This window comes from Polypterus senegalus, chromosome 9 (assembly GCF_016835505.1).
Source record: "Polypterus senegalus isolate Bchr_013 chromosome 9, ASM1683550v1, whole genome shotgun sequence".
Taxonomy (NCBI): Eukaryota; Metazoa; Chordata; class Cladistia; order Polypteriformes; family Polypteridae; genus Polypterus; species Polypterus senegalus.
Window position 1 is genome coordinate 91438960 of NC_053162.1, and position 21360 is coordinate 91460319.

Genomic DNA, 21360 nt, shown 5'->3' on the forward strand with positions numbered 1-21360 from the left:
GGCCATTTCTCTAGTCAAGTGAACTCCAAACTTCAACCCTTGCACTTCTCAGCTTAGCGTACCATTCTAAAAGTATTTTTATGGTTTTACAAGGCCAGTGGAAAAGAATAAATTAACGATGTGGATAAAGAGACATTAATTTTAGCACTTCAAAAAAAAATGTCTTGCCCAGACTTGTTGCCATTTTAATTTAGTGCATTAGGGCTTATCTGCAATTGATGTCATCAGAAAGGATTACAAAACGTGCCCTCTCTGTCACACTACACACTATAATAATTTGATCTGGTGTCATCAAAAACCTACCCTTTATCACTTAATTATACGATCTTCTGTAATTGCATACTTTAATACTGTACTGTATACTGACTTTTTATAGTTCCTTTTATTACTTACACTCAATTTGTCTAACCACTATTCTTATTTACCCTGCTCAGTAGCTTTATACTGTAACTATGGTTGATTTTGTATAACTCATTTCAATATTTACAGTTTCAAAACGTCTGAATGACTGCATTTGTTAAAGAACTGTTTAGCTTACACATTTCATAACATACTGTTAATTTTATTAGTCCTATAAAGCCCACTGTAAAGGTGCACACAATTATTGGCACTATGCAAAAAATAAAACTGAATGATCAGTTGCACGTTAGCCCTACCTCAACCATTGTTTGGTTTCCCCTCAGTGCAAGCAGCATACATGGACCCAACTTGTTTTCAGCCAATGACAGCAAGAATTTCTTTGTTTTGTAGCAGGAACCCATCAAAATATGAACCTAAAATCAAAAGAGAGTTATATGAATCTTGATAAAGGAGGACACTTTACAAATGGCACTCTCATGATGTCTCCTTAGTATAGCAGGTAATACAGTGGAAATAAAAAGTCTACACACACCTGCCAAAATCGCATATTTTGTGTAATAATAAAATGAAGCCAGTATAAATTCTGGCAGACCTAATTTCACCTTTATTGCAAAATTGCAATCTATACAAAGAAGGTGAAAACAAATCAGAAACTGATTAGTGACAAAAGAAAAAAAAAACATACAAAAACCTGTTAACATTAGTGTGCATACCCTTTAATAATCAAGGATGTGGCTGTGTTCAGAATCAAACAATCACAAGAAGACTCATCGCAAATAATAGTGAGTATACACCTGACATCACTTAAAGTGGCTCAGATAAAGTTTGGCTGTTCCTGTAGGATTATTCTTATATCCTCTTGGTTGCAACATACTCTAAAAGCCATGGTCCGCAAACAGCTTTTAAAACATGAATCATGAAATCATTGAAAGGTACCATTCAGTACAGAGGTGCAAAAAAGTGCCCAAAGCATTAAACATCCAATGGAGCACAGTGAAGACAGTTATCAACAAGTGGAGAAAATATGGCTCAACAGCGACTCTACCAAAATCAGGATGTTTCTCCAAGATTGATGAGAAGACAAGGAGAAAAATGATCAGAAAGGCCACCAAGAGGCTTACAGCACCATTAAAGGAACTGCAGGATTTCCTGGGAAGTACTAATTGTTCTCTACATGTGACAGCAATCAGTTGTACTCTTCATATATGTGGGTTGTAGGGTAGGGAAGCAAAACGAAAGCCTTTTCTCAGACAGAAAAACATCCAAACTCAGCTAAACTTTGCAAAAAGGGTGTGCTCAATCTCCTATAACCATGTGGCAAAATGTATTATTGGCCCGATGAGAGCAAGGCTGAACTATTTGGCCATAATTCCAAAAGGTGTGTATCACATCATCAAAAGAACACCATACCCACAGTGAAGCACGGTGGAGACAGCATCATGCTTTTGGGCTGCTTTTCTTCAGCTAGAATTGGGGCTTTAGTCAAGGTGGATGGAATCATGAATACTGCATATAATTTGAAAATTATGCGGTAACCACAATGGATGGAAGCTGACATAATACAACACATGATGGCTTATGGGTAGTTTGAACATACACATGCTGTTAGTAGTTGAATCAAATTAACATGGATGTGCACTGTGGGATTGCACCACTGTTGAACAACTCACTGCTGGTAGATTTCTTTGGATAGAGGTAGTAGAACCTGCTGAAATTTACCTAAAGATAACTGGTTCAGAATGGAAGGGAAAACAGTATGACTCAAAGAAAAGTTTATTAATCAGCAGAAAGGCTTAAAGTGGGAAGAACAAATGTAACCAATGAAGATTGACCTGGTTAACTACCAACACACAATCCCACATCAAAATGGTGAATGCCTTTACCAGAGAAGACAGATGGATTACTTTGTCCACTGTTTTTGCACACTTGGATATCAGCTATGGATTTTCATCTGCCATAGCACATGATGACTTGGTACAGTAAATTCTGTGCAAGATGGAGACCCACACAGCTTATTGATCTGCCCAAGCCAACACTCTTCAGTGAATTTCAGCAGGTATCATTCCCACTGCCCAAAGAAACCTCATAATGGTGTGCTGTTCAACAATGGTGCACTCCCGCTGTGGAGCGTCCATGTCTATTTGACCTTGGCTTCAACTAGACCAACGTCAGAGCACTGCACGGTGTGTGTTAGAACTACTCATAAGCCATCGTGAACATGTTTGTATTATGTCGGCTTCTATCTGACGCATTTAGCACATAATTGTTAAAATGCCTTTACTTTTTTGATTTATACTTGATTTACAGCTGCTGGTCTGCAAAGCTTTAAGAATGTCATGTGTTCCTACTAGAAAACTTACATTTCATCTAACTTTTAAAGCCAAATGTTCCAGAAGAGAACTGGATATATATGGTCTGATACAACAATAAAATCTCATTCTTCATAAGAAAATACAAAGAAAGTCAATATGCTAAGCATAAATTGCCTGTCTGTGATATATTACAAATAAAATGTGGATGAGCCATTGTGTAGATGATGTTTATGGTACTTTGAGGCACGTGTTTTATGATTAAGATTCTGATTCTGCCATGTGAATATTATTTCTTCATGCTCTAAGCTATCCTGCAGCCTACCACAGACCCTTCTTAAACACTATGCAAACATTATGAACCACATCCAATATTAAATTTTACATTTGGCCATATACAGTTTAACAACTAACAAAGTTTGGATTTACCGACTCCACAATTGTATTTTGATTTTGATAGATAATATATATCATTATTATATAAAGGGGGTTATAGGAGGCTGCATGATTGTTTCCAGTGTGAAGAAAAGCGTCATTTGCTGGGGATGTTATGATTCTTTCAACATTTCATGGAAAAATGTCTGCATTGAAGAATCCATATATTCATATACTTTAGGCAAGAGGCCAATCTTAGGCCAATGCACATATGCTTTAAATGCAATGTGTAGCCAAATATTTCAGAAACAAACAACCAATATGAACTTTTTGTCACTGTGCCCAGTTTAGGTGGCTTACACATATTTTTTCCTCATACATTATTGGCAGCCTATGTAAAAAGAATATGGATATCAGAAATCAAATACTTTAAACAATAAGAATATTCTTTTTCTTACAAATTCAGATCTCATTTTTTGCCTACAGCAGACACACGTTTTGAGTTTAAATCCACTATAATTTAACAAATCAACACATCAAGCACTTTTTATGAAAATGGAAAGAATAGTAGTAGCATAAACTGAAAAACAGAGAAGTTACAACTTTTTGCTTTTGCCTCTCCGGTACCCCTTTTTCTGAATTACTTTCATTGACCATTTATAGCCATGCTCAGCTGTTGGATCCCTGATGGATGGTGTGAAACAGTACGGAGCAGAAAAGACCAATTAAACAATCATGGTATAGGATCACTGATTAAATCAGGCATGGTGTTGGAGCTCAGGATTTAAAATAAGTGACTAGAAAAACACAATTTGGTAAATTTAAATTTTGCAGGAATAAAAAGCTTTTTCATTGTCTTTTAAGGGCAGTTAAGTTATAATTGTTACTTATACTGGATAATGACAATGGATACTATTATTTTAATGTTACTTTTTAAAATGAAAACCATGTTTGCAGCAAGAAGCATAAAAAACATAGAAATTAACAATGAAATTTGACTATACAGCCACAGATGGCGCATCACCCCATCACTTTCACAAATTCAGTGAAAAATATTTTTATAATCATCATAAAACATGCTGAAATGATAATATCATATCATTTTCAAACCCACTTAATCCAATTCAGGATCTTTGGGAGGCTAGAGCTTACCCTGGTAGCAAGGCACGAAACAGTGTGCTGGAAAGATATAGTGGGGAAAAAAAACTAAATATGACAGATATTTACCTTCATTTTTCTAAACATGCAAAGTGGTAGCATAGAGGTGCTGATGATTGAATGAAACTAAGGTCACACCTCTGGTGTTGGCCTGGCTGAATCACTCCTCTGGCCATTAAAAACATGTTATTAATAAAATGATACTAAGCTGAAGAGCATGACTCACATTATTGCATACACGTACCATACTGGCAAAGAGCTCTCCGTCATCGTCACAGGCCACTCCTCCCGGGCTGTAAAGCTGGAACCAGCCATCTTTGCCAGCACGAACACTCAGCAAACATGAGTGGACCTGTGAAAAAACACAGAGGAGTGTTATCATAAAGAAAGCAACTTTGAGATGACTAGACTACTACTAATAAAAAATGATTATGTAGAGCAGGTTGTGTCCAACTTCGATCCTGGAGGGGCACAGTGGCTGCTGGTCTTCCTTCCTGCAACTTTCTTAATCGGGGACCAATTTCTTCTGTTAATTGACTTCTATTCCCTTCATTTTAATTGCTGTGTTTTTAAAGACTCCATCCTCTGATTTTTTTTTCTTAAATAGCAGCCAAATAAAAATGAGATGTGAAGTCATCCAACAGTTGACGACTAGCTAACTCCAACCATTTTCTAAAGTAGAAAATGATTCTTGTTGTTAATTAAATGTGCTATTTACCTCCATGACTTGCTGGTGCTCTCATTCTGTCACAGCAGATATTTCTAAAACAGTTGCTTTTCTTTTGTCTGATAGAACTATCAAAATGTTTTATGGACTTGAGCAGATCAACATTACTGATACCTTCACCTTTTTTACTTTCAGATATTCTATAATGGACAAAAGTTAGCTGGCCATGTGCTGGCTCACTTTGTGTGTCATTATTGTTTCACTGCTAATTAAAGAAAAAAGAAACAATTACAGGGTAAGGACCTTAAATAGAAAGTCAATTAAGTAAGGCAAAAGAAGTTAATTAGCAGCAGAAACTGGTCACTAATTAAGAAAATGGTTAGAATGAAAGCATGCAGCCTGCAGCCTGCAAGTTCAGAGCTGACATCCCTGGTATAGAGGATAAGAAACTGTTAAACACATTGTGAAAAAAAAAACAAATACTACCCAAAGAGCACAACTCTTAAAATGAAATGGCACAATTGCATATAATACATTTTTGGCAAAATAAATTTAAACTGATGAACTAAAAAAAGAACAAAACTACAGACAATCATGGGCACGTGCTACTAATACTGCAACCAAGTCTGGCATAAGGAAAAGTTAGCAGATGACAACTGTTACATGAGTTGTGAATTTTTAATTAACATTTAGAGTGATAAAAATCATTCACCTCTGTTTCAGTTGATATTATTATACATAGGTAGAAAAAGACACATTATCAAATTTTGACATGAAAGGAGATCTAACAGTACTTCCAAGAAAAAGCCATTACGTTTTTCTCACTCATTCAGCTTATATACAAAATTCCAACTTATTCAGTTAACGACAGCTTGAAGCTATTAGTGTGTGGCTTTTGAAATAAAAACTGGTACACTTGGCACATTCTGGAATTGTGCAAATCCACAAAATATTTATTGACAGAGCATCATATTCTCAACCACTGTTTGGATAATGGGATATAATTTAAAACAGGCCGGATCTAAAAAACCTCAACCTCTTGGATGGGATGTTAGAGAACTAGGAACCTTTTTTCAAACTTTTCAATTCATAATATAGAGACAACATAAGGTTTTGCTTTGGAAATGATACAGCTTAAGTTTTTTTTAATCAAATTAGTTCATATTGAAATTGAGAAAAAAGGTAAACCTTTACGGCACAAGGTTCACATTTTATACAAATTATTGGAAAAGAAAATGTGGTAAACACTGGTGTCTTGAATAGTATCAGCAAGGGGACTAACTGCACCAACAGAAAGCATGGCTGTTATGTAAATTAGACACTTAAATATCATTAATAACGCACAGCTCTTCTGATACCCCAACCTATGTGCTCTACCATGTTCACTTTGTTACACAAGTCAAACTAAATACAGAAACAAAGCAAGTCAATGATAACACAAATGATTTTTATTAACATAAATTAAAGAATACAGGACACATTTACCGATCAGTCCAATGTGCTGCTAAACCGGACATCAACATATGAAAAAATAAGCAAGGTAAAAGTGGCATAGAGGTGCTCTTCTTAACATCTTGAGGTAAGAAGCAAAAGGGTAATGGCTATCTGGCAGTTCTAAACTACCCTTTGGGATTGTTTCTTATGTTATTACTTTAGCCATAACCAGAGTTCTTACAGATGTCAGTGGAATTCTACTGGTAGAATCAGAAGGCTAGGGACACAGGTAGACTTGGTTGGGCATATCAATGGGTTTATGATAAATGATTGAAATTATAAATTCTAGAATACAGGCTATAAATAGGCCTGTAACTGAAAACCAGCAGATCTTCTAGTTGAATTTCACTCTGCCCTAAAGTAAAACCACAGTGGGAGCTGGTTTAATGATAGAGTTAAATGGGTGTTCTGCTGATTAAGGTTTAGAAACTACTCAGTATTACTAAATATACAAAATATTTATCCTGGACAGAGATGCCAATATCATATACACCATCAGGTGTTCAGTGGTAAACATGATCCTTGGCGGTGTTATGTTCCTCCTTCTTCTTATAGGGTAATCAAAATACAATCCTATCTCATAGCAGTGAGTCAGGTTTCAGAATAAGCATTCCCATATTGTCTCAGTGAAGAAATACAGTATGTGTGGCAGAGTCTATAAGAGGTGAAGCAAAAGAGTAAAAACTGGGGGAACAGAGAGAATGATACAGAACTGTTAATTGGGGACAATGTGAATTAGAATAGAAACAGTAAATTATGAGTCAGAAAGCCATACTATAATGAAAAAAATATTTCTTTATAGTTCTTCTAAAAGTGCAAGTCTACATGTACTGTACCAAAGATCTACATTATTAAAGGAAGAAGTTGCTTTCTTGTCTCCTTTATTAGAAATGATGACAAGTTATATAATGCAACAAATATCATGCTGTTTGTTTGGTACTTGCCACTTCATATCCTCAAACTGGAGCCTCTTTGATGCTATGGGCTCTGCCACTTAACACACCATGAGAATAACTCAAAGCCAAACCTGTATTTCTTTATGAGTTGTCGCACTAAATTGTCACAAAACCCAACCTAATAAATACATGGATATATATTAGACAAAATTAAAATCACTGGAGACTTTCCATTTGATTTCATGAATGCAGTACAGTGAAGCCATGAAAAATTCGGCATGGATTTAGAAAGGCATATTCTTTTTTATGGGAATTAATCAGTATAGCTATTTCATGTAAAATATCTAAAATTACCTGTAAAGGACAATAACAGAAACAATTCAAAAAAATATTTGATATCTCTTGCCTTATGTATTCCATCAGCGTATGTCCTACACCTTTCTATGGTATCCTCATGTGTCTCAACCTTTTTTGGGCAGCCCTTCCGATCTTGATCACATTCCGTTAAAAACAGCTCCTCTGACTCTATCAATTAAAATTTTGACTACCAACAATGGAAGATGGGCCCCCATTACATGCTGTGAAAACAACATTTTTATTCTTGCAAATACTGTACTTCCTGTGTCTGAAGACGGCCATCTTTGTGTGTGCCAGCCTCTCCTGCCTGGTACTTCCTGTCTCAATCACATTTGACTGAGTAACCAAACAGAAACTGATCAATCATACCAAGGCCAAACATATCAATCAAATTGCTCAGAGGGATAGGGTATGCACACACACTCACAAACAGAGCATTGTTTTATTATACATTAGATAAATAAGAGGATGTATTTTTATCCACATATGATACATTCTCTAGAATGAATATCACACCAGAAGACTGCTACTTCCTCACTTTAGTCTAAGCACACTTTAATATTCTACTGTGTTCACCTACCTCCTGCCGAGGATCTTCTGCAAATCTTTGGATAACATACTTCAGCTCTCTGTTTGGGATGGTAAGAAATAATTAATCAATAGGCACAACAGTAGCCAAAATTCTGAAGCTTTCTTTTCCATTAACACTGCAGTCATTATTACTTGAGTTGTGTCAGGATGCTTAACATGCAAAAATATTTCATATTTTTTATTTCTATCTGTCTCAAAGTAGAAAACTCTTAAAACCTCAGTAAGAAACATTTCATTTTTTACAGAAAATGTACTATTATTTTTGATCAGGCTGACATAGTGCTAGTGCCCACACTGAATGAAAGTCACAATATAAATACTCAGTTGAGATTCCACATTTGTTTGGACAACACAAAAAGTAGCCATATTTTTATTGGACCTTTATCCTAGAAAAGCTAAAGGAATTACTTTGACAAAGCCATTTATTAAGGAAACAACCTAACCATAATAAAGTAGTGGTTGGCTTCAGACATAGTCAACCATCTAATTCAATAAAAACACTTAAAGAATTCAGGCAGCACTGAAATACAGCATTAAAAGAATACTCCACCCAAAAATGATAGTTTTTTTAAATGTTACTTACCCCATGAGGTTTGTAGTGATGACTGAGCAAAATATTTTAATCTTATGTTTTCATTAACAACAGAACTAACAACGTTTACTCTTTAATGCAGGGTTCTCATACTCCGGGGTCCTGAAGGACTGTACTGGCGTCAGGTTTTCATTCCAACCCATTTCTTAATTTTTGCTGCTAACTTCTTTTGAATTCATTCTAGTTGACTTTTTTTTTTTTTTTAAGATGTTTCCCTGAACTTCTTCACCATTCCTCAGAATTGTTTAATTCTTTTCCTTAAACGGCACCAAAACACTAATGAAATGAGAAGTGAGTGAGCCAACAGAAGATCAATTAAGTCAGGGCCTCAAACTCCAACCAATTTCACTCCAAATAGTTGCTTAATTAGGAGCTTGTTGTTAATTAAATCTGTTCTTTAATTCATGGCTTGTTGCTACTCTCATTGTGCCATAGCATACATTTCAGAAATGGTTGTTTTCTCTTTTTTAAGAGCACTGTTAAAATATGTTTTGTGGACCTGAGCAGATTAACATTCCTGAGACGTTCATGTTTAGTTTCAGGTATTGTATGATGGACACAGTTTGATGGTCATGTTGTGACTCATTTTGTATCTCATTACTGTTTGGCAGTTAATTAAGGAAAAAAAAACAAATCTGAGTCTTCAAGAACAAGTCAATTATAATTAATTCAAAAGAAGTTAAATAGCAGCAGAAACAGGCCACTAATTAGGAAAAGGGTTAGAATGAAAACCTGCAGCCAGTGCGGCCCTCCAGGACCTGAGATTTAGAAACCTGCTTTAATGGAAGTGAGCAGTGACAAATGCTGAATATCAAAATGTCAATGCAAAAAAATCTCACATTATTCATCATCCAGTTGTATACTCAAAACAAGCAAAATGTATACTTTTTAAAAAAAAATATTATTATGTGAATTTCTATAGCAGAACTAAAGTACTCCAGAACATGGAACCCTTTCACACAAAGTCACACTTTTTAACTGAAGACCGGACTCTTCGCCAATTGCATCAGGGAGAAAGGTGTGTCTTCAATTCAAAATCACAACCCTGTGTGAAAGGCCTTTTGAATATACACCTGGATTACCTGATGTGGATTATATGGTGGCGCAGTGGGTAACGCTGCTGCCTCGCAGTTAGGAGATCTGGGTTCGCTTCCTGGGTCCTTCCTGCGTGGAGTTTGCATGTTCTCCCCATGTCTCCATGGGTTTCCTCCCCCAGTCCAGAGACATGCAGGTTAGGTGCATTGGCGATTCTAAATTGTTCCTAGTATGTGCTTGGTGTGTGGGTGTGTGTATGTGTGTGCGCGCCCTGCCCGGGGTTTGTTTCCTGCCTTGTGCCCTGTGTTGGCTGGAATTTGCTCCAGCAGACCCCGTTACCCTGTAGTTAGGATATAGCGGGTTGGATAATGGATGGATTATGTGGCAAGAGTAATGTGAGATTTTTTCATGGACGGTTTGATAGTTTTCTATTGCTCAGTGTTGATCACTGCCTGCTTCCATTAAAGAATAAACTTTGTTAGATCTGTTACAAAAAATACAACTTTTGTGTGGAATATTCTTCTAAACAGAATTATCTTTTCAGTGTTCTGACTACTATGCACACATTGATAACATGATAATCTCGATAAAGAAAGCAACAAAAAAAATTCAAAAAGTTCATCACAGTGTTCAGTGCAAGGAAGAGTATATATGAATAGGCTGCAATGTTACAATGTTCTATTAAACAATATATTAGAAAAAGTAAAACAGAAAAACATCTGAATCTGTCCATCTGAATTTCAAGTCCAGGACTTGTGCTATAAACAATCAGATATTCATTATGAACATACAATAATACAGGGCCAAAAACAAAAAAAAAAAAAATGAATGCAAGAAACAAAGTAGACAATTGATCAATATGGGGGCAGGAAACTGATTGTAACCTATAAGACCAGAGGACCAAAGTTCAGGAAGTATAGATATTACAAAAGGCTGTATAACTTCTTTAACATAACAACTAAAATAATTGAAAACATATAATACAATGGAAACCGAGTAAGAATTTACTTACTTTGTGAATTTTTCATGTGCAAGAGCCCTGGTGATACAAAAGCAAAATGTATATAAATATTAGAAATGTATAAGCTGTAAAATTATGACATTTTGTTTGCACAAAGAAATAACATAAAAGTTACAGGTAATTGGGGGAATACAATATCACACAGGGTGGCACGGTGTCGCACTGGTATCCCTACTGCCTCGCAGTATGGAGACCTGGTTTCGCGTCTCAGGTTCTCCTTGCGTGGAGTTTGCATGCTTTCCCCGTGTCTGCATGGGTTTCCTTCCGGGTGCTCCGGTTTCGTCAAAAAGTCCGAAGACATGCAGGTTAGGTGTATTGGCGGTCCTAAATTTTCCCTAGTGTGTGTGTGTGCGTGCCCTGCAGTGGGCTGGCACCCTGCCTGGGGTCTGTTCCTGCCTTGTGCCCTGTGTTGGCTGGGATTGGCTCCAGCAGACCCCCATGACTCTGTGTTAGGATATAGCAGGTTAGGTAATGACTGACTGACTATATCACACTATACATCATATGTAATTAAGGAATAAGATTTTAGTTATGACAATGCTGGCTACTATGGGATAAGATAAGGCAATTTTTTATGTCTCTCTATTATAAAAAGAAATCCTGGGAGGGAGACGAGATATGACCTTCTTGGAAGACAATTTGATATCCCGCGAGAGACGCTTTAACGTCACGCGAGACAAGGCAGTGAGACAAAATTTAAAACAAGTTCACGGACATCTAACCAAGCAGTTGTTGGATTCCTTATGCAGACAGAAATCATGTGCTCCCAGCTCTTAAAACAATGACAAGCTGAACATGCAGCTTGCCAGTAGCAGCAGCAGGAAGCCAGCAGATGATCCGACTGCAACTCCTTAGCATACGTTCAGTCCCCCCTTCACAACGCAAGCGGCAGAGACACGAAGTGGCAAAAGGACAGCTTCTGTACAGGCTTTTAAATGATCGACGTGCAGTACGACAAAAAGACCACACAGTTCGCCAGCAGCAGCAGCAGAAAGACAGCAGATTATCTGACGGCATCTCCTTAGCTTGCGTTCAGCCTCCCCTTCACAACACGAGCAGCATTAGACATGCTGCAAGAAATATTTAACCACGCCTGGTGCTGGAAATAAAGGACAAGTGAAAATAATACATATGTAACAATTCCCATGAAAATAATGTCTTTAAATTGTATATCCTGTAAACCAAACCCGGGGGTGGGCGAGCAAAGCGAGCAGGGATCAGAGCCCCCTAGTATTTTAAAAATATATCTTTTCAAATAGATTATGAAGTGAAAATAAGAGTTCTGTCAAGTCAAAGCTAATTTTCACAGTCATTGTATACATTCATTTGCCACAGGAAACTGTGTTGTTAATTGAACCATTTTTAATAAATTATAAAGAAATATCATGCATGCTTTTGCAGTTTAAAATGGAGTCTCTATATTACCACCCAATTATCTTCCAGGTCATTGGCATAACTATCATTGCAATTTCTCTGAATAGAAATCAAACAATAATTCCTTCCATATAATCATTTTTTTTGAAAAATTACAAAAATACCAACCTTTCCATCTATAAAAGAATTTAATCTATTAAACTACAGAGATACGCTTGTTTATATTTTACACTACTATGCAAAAGTCTAAATGAGGCATAGCTGCAAGAATTGACAACAGATTGCCAGGTACTGCGGATGAAAAATCTTTCTGTCCATTTCAAGCTAACCTTCAGGCCGTTTCAGTATGACTCAGACAGAGAGAAGTAAACTGGGTAATTTGATTATAGTAAACATTTAGTTACTTAAAATAAAACGTCTCTACCATTTTCTTTGGAATTCTGAAGAAAATGTATTCCTGATTGAAACATTTTGCAAGGAGTATGTGAGGACTGGTCAGGCAATGCTGTCATATTCTAGAGTTAATTCTTTCAATTTTGGATGTTTGGATTTCCTTGCCTTTCTTTAGGGACTAAAACATCCAAATACTAACCTACAAAGAGGCCACACATGACAACAAACTAGAGCCACATGACCGACAATTAAACTAATCCATGATCTGACAAATTAAACTTTATACTCGTTATGTGTTTGACTTCAAAATAAATATATCATTAGAATTCATATTTTAGCTTACAACATTTGTATACATTATTGTTACCAAGCACAAAACTACTGGTATAAATTAAAATCAATTCTACAACTATATCCAACCTATGCTGATTTTTCAGGAATATCTTTCTATACCCTATGTAATAATTTTGTGAACTTTTGCACTGCCATTTTCACCATACTGGAACCCACTGAAGGATAATTTAAAAATGTAATTTACAAACAGGGCTTTTGGGTAGAATACATAGTTTTGGGGAAAAGACACAAAAAGTAATTTTCACATTTTACAAATTGTTTATATCTTTTAGGTCCTGTTGATGAAGATCATACATGATACCAAAGTAATTTGAAATTTGAAAATAATCAAAAATCTAGAGCACTAGGCAAAAACTCATATGAGTCATTGATGATGTACACAAAAATAATGTTGAAATTCATTAATATCTTTCAGTTGAATATGCAAGTGTTTGATGTAACATTAACTTACTGGAATTTTTTAAGAATGATTTTTAGCATGGAATATATAGTATAAAATTTATATTCTATTATATGCAGGCAATGATGGAACAATGTGTGAAGGCATGATGTACTGGGCATTTTTATAAAGCCAAATCTTCTAAAGAATATGAAATTTGTAAAGAGAATGCCACAAAGCCATTTCCATGTTTACCCATTTTTTTTATTTGATTTTTTATATTTTATCAATCCCTGACGAGAAATTCTCTTTTCACTTAAACCTTGCAGATCATAATAAAAAATGTTTTTCTACTGTTGAGAGTAAGTGAATAACAGGACCTGTATAATTAAAAGATAAAAACAATGACCCTACTCTTGCACATCCCCACTCCTACACCTATCCTTTAAACAATATTATGGAAGGACAGAGCAAAGGACAATATGGAGCCTTTGTCAAAAAACCAAGAGGGAAGTGGTCTACAGCTGAACTAAAAAAAAAACCAAAGGCACTAAGAATGATCAGCTCCTGTTGTCACTGACCAGAACATATCCAGCTTCCCACAAAATTGGTGTATAAAAGTCATTTCTTGACTGGTCAGATTGCAAGAAGAATTATATTATGGAGAGTCATCAGAAGAAGAAAGGGGAGATTTTCAGCGAGAGGCCAGTGCAAGCTTGGCAGCTATGGTACATGGGAAAAACAGCCCCACTGAACTGGATTAGGAGAGAGAGAGAATGTGGAAAGATTTAATATTAGGAAAGTTTGGGGTGAGAGAGGAAATTGGATAAAAAGAATGAAAAAAAAGAGTTGGAGGCAAAAATACAATAGGGAGTATAATTTTTGAAGTGGTATTCAAGGAGATGGTAATGGGGGATGGGAGATTATGCTGCCATACTGATTTTGGTTTTTTTTTGCCTCACAAGAAGGTTCCAGAAAGGGCAAAGAGGACATGATTGATCTCTAACTTGGATATGTAGATCAAACATAGGCAACAGTTCTGTATTAAACAAAGTACGATGTTGTAAAAATAATACACTCCAAACTGCAATTTAACTGATAATCAGTGTTACCTAAAGTATAAAATATTTAATAATAAAAAATAAATAAAATTAATGCTCTGCTTTTATGCCACATATCACAATGTTTTGTCAAATAACTTTGGGTTTATTGACCAAAAATGATAGAAAGGTTAGAAGGAAATTGCACCTCAAGCTGCATCATAATCAGTTTCCTCCACTAAGTGACACTACAACTAGTAATTAACAGGAAATAATGCAATCACTTTTCTGTATTTGAGAAGAAACTTCACACATTTACTTTAGATTCTTAGCCTGCCAGTTTGCATTGGGCTCAGGTGTGTTTAAAGATCCATTAGTAATTAAATGCAAGGTCATAAATACAATGAGTAATACTTAAGAGAAGCAATTAAAAGCCTTTGTTTTGTTTTGCTAAACCATTTAATGCCAGTCACTTCTGATCTGACCTCTTGGGTCCTATTTACCAAACTAGTTGTCATTTAACAATGTTAAATTCTTCTTTGCACTGCAGAGATTATCATACAGTTCAAGTAGTAATAACCTCAGAATAGGTCATCTTTAGTTTGGGGATGATGGGAATGGGAAACCCAACATATTAAGAACAAAAGCCTGTATTAGGAAAATGACATGTTAGTAAACAGTGTAATTAGAGATGTTAATGGTCACCCTAGAGGTTACATTTTCCACACTAATGCTGTCATTACTGTATGGTACCTGCAAGATCATAAGCTTTATCAACAAAACATGCAACAGTTGTCATTAACTCTCTGTAGCCTGCCATCACGCCTCTTTGAAAGTCACCCTGACTTTGCTTTTTGGCATAAAGTTGCCATAAGAATCAAAAGTTTATATGATTGTTTACTGACATTACACTAATAAACAAATTTATTTTAAAAACACTAACCATGCATCCACAAATTCTCTAACATAAAAAGTAAGAAAGAAAATAATTTGATATTTACAATAGGAAAATATTGCATCTTTTTTTATGGTTGTTCAGGTCCTGCCATGCAACTACCACTTTGTCAGTTCGGCCCTCCGGTTGTAATATGACCAAGCTGTGCGCTGAGGTTACTCTTGAGCATGCAACGTACAGTTAGCCATGTGAAAAGCAATCCTGTCTCAAATCAATGCCAACCTTTTGTAGGGTTTTGTCCCTGAGACTTATTAATTGTCATTGCGAAGCAGAGCCTTACTGGAAATTGAAGACGTTTGAATTGAAATGGGAGGTTAGATGGTATAATGGGGATGTGAGGAATAAAAACTCTCACACCTGAGCCACTGCCAGTAAAAATAGTTGCCTCAATTAGGTTGTTTTGCAGACACGTGACCTGAAGTCTCGTGCCGTTACAAAGTTTTGGTGGCTGTAAGTTTCTCAGTAACATTATTAGTGCCCCAACCTTCAAAATGAGATTATGCCCAGGAGTGCCTGGAGGATTTAGAGTGTTGAGAAACTCTACCGGTTAGTGTACTGCGTCTTCCACTTCTACAACTGAATCAATAGACTGATATGTTTTCGGCTATGAAGGTAGTTCTTGAAGTAAAATGTGGTTTATAGTTGTAGTCATGTCATTTTTTGGTGTAAGGATAGCTCTCTCTCTCTCAACCATGACACGTCGTTTTGGTGGAGATTTCGTAGATTGGGGTAAACATTTTGAAGGCGGCTTTGTAAGGTATTCACGATGAGACAGAGATTTGTAGGAATATTTATTTTACGATTTTCTAGTATGAAGGTGCCATCACCAAAACTCATCAGAAGAGGAGAGAACTCCCCGGCTTTTTTGTCGCCTTTCAAATGAACTCTCATGTTTATTCTTAAAGTAACAACACTGATTTGTGGCCATAGGTATGAAGACTTCAGAGATGCTTTAACTTCATCAGCGCGTGTTCCCCTGGGCACGACTGGTAGGGTTTGGCGGAAGTCTCCAGCCAGCAACACTATCAAGCCTCCCATAAGTTTGTTGGTGTTTCAGATGTCTTGGAGGGTCCTGTCTAAAGCCTCAACACCTCCTCTGTGTGCCATAGTGCATTCATCCCAGACAATAAGCTGACAATGTCGCAACACTTCAGCCATGTTGCTCTGCTTTGATATGTTACACATGGGGGATTCAGTATGGTTGAGGTTCAGAGGCAGCTTGAAAGCTGAATGAGCAGTTCTGCCACCCTCAAGAAGAGTTGCAGCAATGCCAGAAGAAGCCACACCTATGGCAATGTTACGTTTTGCTCGGATTTCCGCAAGGAGAAGGTTTATTAGGAATGTCTTACCAGTTCCTCCTGGAGCAGCAAGGAAAAACACCGTGCCAGTGGCTGAGACAACGCTGCTCATGACTTGCTCATAAACTGATTTTTGGTCACTATTTAGCAACAGCTCGTTATTTGTGACTATACTGGCCAATTGCGAGTGTCTCTTTCAAGTACTCGGGATTTGACGTAAGTTGTGCCAGTTCACTAAAAGGTGAAGGCAAACCGTAATGATGAAGAGATTGACCTCCAATAGCAATTACGTAGTTTTCAAGCAACTGTAGACACTTGTTATAGATCAAATGTAACTACTGGTGGACTTCTGTTCGTAAATAATCTCTTTCAGTCTGTCTCCTAACATCTTCTGCTATGCTGTGTTTATGTTTTTCCCATAGGCTTGAAGGGTTTTCCATTTGGCAGAATACCAGCATGACAGCAAACAGTTCACGGATCTTTTGAGGTGAGCGAGACAAAGAAGCTTCCTGTAGAGTCTCGTCCCAGTTGATACCGTCATGTAAAAAACCGAGTGCCCTGCAGGCCGACTTACAGGTCGGATGTAGGACACCATCAAATGTTCTGAGAGATTTGAAAGATGTGGGACCTGTGATTTTGTTGAGCAGCAGTCGAAGATGGTAGCATTCAGAGTTATTCGGGTGCACAGTGTAGACCCGTCCCAGCACATTATCTCTTTTCACTCCCGAATGTCCTGGTACAGGGTTGCCCGGTTTCCTCCGACAAAACAGGTTTGCCCACACATAATATGATGGAATTTCATTATAATGAAGATGTTTTGCAAAATCATCGTGTTTGCAAAGATCAAAGAACGCTAAAAGGGTCGTCTGTGGTGGATTGTGTACTTGTGTACTCTGTTCTCAAGATGCACAGCAAGATGAACGACTGGAGGGAAACGTTCATCAATGGGAAAACAGAAAATACGCCAGGCTGCTTCAAAACTACTAATGTAACGACCAGCTTCATATCGAGATACTTCGTCCTTTTCATTTTGTATTGTAAATACTGCCTGTTCACTTCCCTTGTTAACATACTTGCATATGTATTTGATCGATTTTACTGAATTGCTAAATTCGACATTGATGTGAGCATTGAAGAAGCAGGACAGCACAGGACTATAAGGGACCACCCATCTGTTGTCGATATCTACTCTTTTGATGTTAATTGTATGACCTCCATCAGCAGATGTGCGCTGGCGGTACTGAGGGTAACCTTCTTCTCCGGTCTCAGTTTCTGAGATGAACGGATGCGGGTACTTCTTACTGCATATTCTGTTGATCATGCATGGTGAGTTGATATTATGAGGTCCACAAGGGCCGTGAATCATGGTGGATTTTACTATTTTGTGGAGGGCATGGTCAGTCTGTGGATCAGGAATTTCCGCACGGATGACTTGATCGATGACAGCTGGTTTAATCCTATCCTTTAGCCACAACAGAATGTGTGCATGGGAAATATTCCTCGCTTTTGCCACTCTATGGTGTACATGTAGCAATTTGTACAGCCGAAAATGTTACTCCTAGTGAGCAAGTCTATCATTTTGCGAATCTTGAGATGAAATACACGACTGATAAGGTTGTGGCGATCGTGAGGTTTTCAACGTGGAAGGAGAACTTCAGTGATGTCAGTCCATTTAGGATTGCAAGTAAATGTGATGAATAAGTCAGGGCGGCCATAATGATGTACGTATGTCATTGCGTCTTGTGTACGCTCGTGCATATAGCAAGGTCCTCCAGTGAAGAACGATGGTAATATCACAGCTTGACCAAGTTCTATTAAATTAGTGTCATTTTTGTCAATAGCATCTTTTAAGTGAATGTAATTTTCAGCTCGTAGTTTTTTCTGATTTAGTCTGATATAATTTAGTCTTTCAGATTAAATTTTTGCATACATATCAACTAAAAACTGATTTAATAAAGTTCGGAAGAAAAGGATAGTATTATCATGATGTTGCCTGATCATAAGCCGGTATGAATAGAAGTTTGCTGCAGAGACGTTTTTTTTCATAGGTAACTTACTGGCAGCATGAACTTGAGGTATAGACACAGAATAGCCATCTTCACCATAGCAGAACATGAGGGGATATTGAAGTGCATCATAGGATCTGTGGGTTTCCTTAATGCGTTGCAGTTTATTGTCTCTGGTTTTCAAGACAATATCCCTATTGTTGAACGTTTGCCCAACGATGACAACAGCAACTTGACGAACTGTGGGTTTATTAAATCTGCCTTTGTGTGCATGTAATGTTTTTTTGTCGCCGTGAATGACAACTTTGAAGTCTTTGTCTTCATCTGAAATACTGTCCATTGTGGAGTGAAAGTCCTGGATGTAAGTGTTACAATCATGCAGCATTTTTTGTAATTGCTTTACCAGGGGTATGTTAACTTCAGAAACATTAGCACAGTGCATTTGTGCTTCCTTTTAATCGTCCCTGACGAAATAAATTTGTAAAAATTTGTGTTCCTCAGTCGGCATAGGTAAAAGACTGCAAATCAAGTGATACACTTGTCCCTGAACTTTAAATGAAGGCATAAAATTTCCCTCAACGATTTGGTTAGCACCAAATGACGTCATTTGAAATGCGCTGTTGTACTTTAGAATGTTGTTCAAGAAATGCTCACTTTGAGGATGTTCGCCATTTAACAGGCCCTCAAGAAGGTCAGGAAGCTTACGTAAAGGACTGAGAGAGACTTTACCACTGTTATAGCACAAACCAGGAGACTCACATTTCCACTTATGAGTTTGACAATAGTCACAGTGAACATCCATGGATCCAATGTGTACTGTTTTGTCAGATTCATAATGTATGTTTGGGCCGTACGCAAATCCACAATCGGCTTTTTTAAGCCAAACCTGTTGTTTTTGTATGAGTCGCTTTTCATTATTGGGATCGTACCTAGAAACAGAATCTCTATGAACTTGTGGATTCACTTGCGAGTATTTAGCAACAACGTCTCTATGAACTTGTGGATTTGCTTGCGAGTATTTAGCGACAGCGTCTCTATGAACTTGTGGATTTGCTTGCGAGTATTTAGCGACAGCATCTCTATGAACTTGTGGATTTTTCTGCGAGTATTTGGCGGCAGCTGCACGAAGTTGTTTTCGTTTGGCTGCATCAGAAAATGTACCACGACGTCTGACACGCCTCCTTTTTACCGTTTTCTCACAGTTTGGATTGCTGCTGTCATAATCGCTTTCAGTTGGACTTGTGTTGAAGTGAAATTTGCCATGTGTCAAGCGATGTAAGCATACAACCGGCTTCATTGATAACTTTGCATCCAGCTTTTGAGAGTTGAAACATTCATAAACATCAAAGTGTCCACTATTCAAATCGTCACCTGTGAATCTAAGATGTTTAAGAGGCATTGACGGTTCTCCAAAGGTGTAAAATATTTGGCCATTTCGGTACACTTGAAAGCGACAAACGAACAATTCAGCGGCAGCCATTAACTCACATGCAGAACCATAGGTGAAGGACTTAAGCATTTCAGTCTTATAGTGCTCCTGTGTAATATAATTATCTCCTGTACCGTCATCAGTTCACACCTTGAACCTGTCCCAGTCATTCAATACATAAGACACAATGTCCCTCCGGATATCAAAAGTAAGCCTGATATGTCCGTGCAATATGTAACACAGAGAATGGAAATGCAGGCGCCATCTACGGGCATGGAAACCACTCGGTAAGTGATAGTTCTTTGATCGATGGTGATCACCTCAATAGACATGTTAATGGGGGTATGGTTGGAACAATAAAAGGAAATGGGTGCCTGAACAGTAAACTAAGTCTAAAATACCTACACAATAACCATAATAATCGTAATAAACGAACAATAAAACAGCAGAGAAGCCGTGGATTAAATAAAAAGGCTTGTTCCATGGTGAACCAAGAAAAAGAATGAAGACACCGCAGTGAAGGATGGCCTTATATGGGCAAGCAGTCAGCCAAAGAAGGGAATCAAGAAATAACTATAATCGTAATAAACGAACAATAAAACAGCGGAGAAGCCGCGGATTAAATAAAGGAAATGGGTACCTGAACAGTAAACTAAGTCTAAAATACCTACACAATAACTATAACAATCGTAATAAACGAACAATAAAACAGCGGAGAACCCGTGGATTAAATAAAAAGGCTGGTTCCTTAGCGAACCAAGGAAAGGAATGAAGACACCGCAGCAAAGAATGGCCTTATATGTCGTTGGTTTATAAAACAGCGGAGAAGCCGTGGAAAGGCTGCTTTCTTGGTGAAGCAAAAAATGAATGAAGACACCGCAGTGAAGGACGGCCTTATATGGGCAGGCAGTCAATTACGTGGGAGGCGTGTGGATGGAGGATTCAAAATAGGCAGGCAGCCAGCCAAAAAAGGAAATCAAAAGACCGGAGCGACCGACGGCCTTATATGGGCAGGCAGTCAGCCAAAGAAGGGAATCAAGAAAAAACTATAATCTTAATAAATGAACAATACAACAGCAGAGAAGCCACGGATTAAATAAAGGAAATGGGTACCTGAACAGTAACCTAAGTCTAAAATACTTACCCAATAACTACAACAATCGTAATAAACGAACAATAAAACAGCGGGGAACCCGTGGATTAAATAAAAAGGCTGCTTCTTTAGCGAACCAAGGAAAGGAATGCAGACACCGCAGCGAAGGACAGCCTTATATGGG

The 21360-nt window shown here is 37.4% G+C and overlaps 1 protein-coding gene across 5 annotated transcripts in view; it reads right to left on the reverse strand.

Moving 5' to 3' along the window:
* LOC120535554 (c-Maf inducing protein) overlaps positions 1-21360 on the reverse strand; it is a 181646-nt gene that overhangs the window by 14640 nt on the left and 145646 nt on the right. For 3 of the 5 annotated variants that reach the window (XM_039763476.1, XM_039763475.1, XM_039763477.1), the window contains exons 12-15: positions 10847-10873; positions 8197-8245; positions 4429-4554; positions 657-773 (exon numbers count right to left, since the gene is read on the reverse strand). In XM_039763476.1, the coding sequence (XP_039619410.1) occupies positions 657-773; positions 4429-4554; positions 8197-8245; positions 10847-10873 (319 nt within the window). The remainder of the gene's footprint in view (positions 1-656; positions 774-4428; positions 4555-8196; positions 8246-10846; positions 10874-21360) is intronic. The other 2 variants (XM_039763479.1, XM_039763480.1) reach the window with 1 other exon arrangement.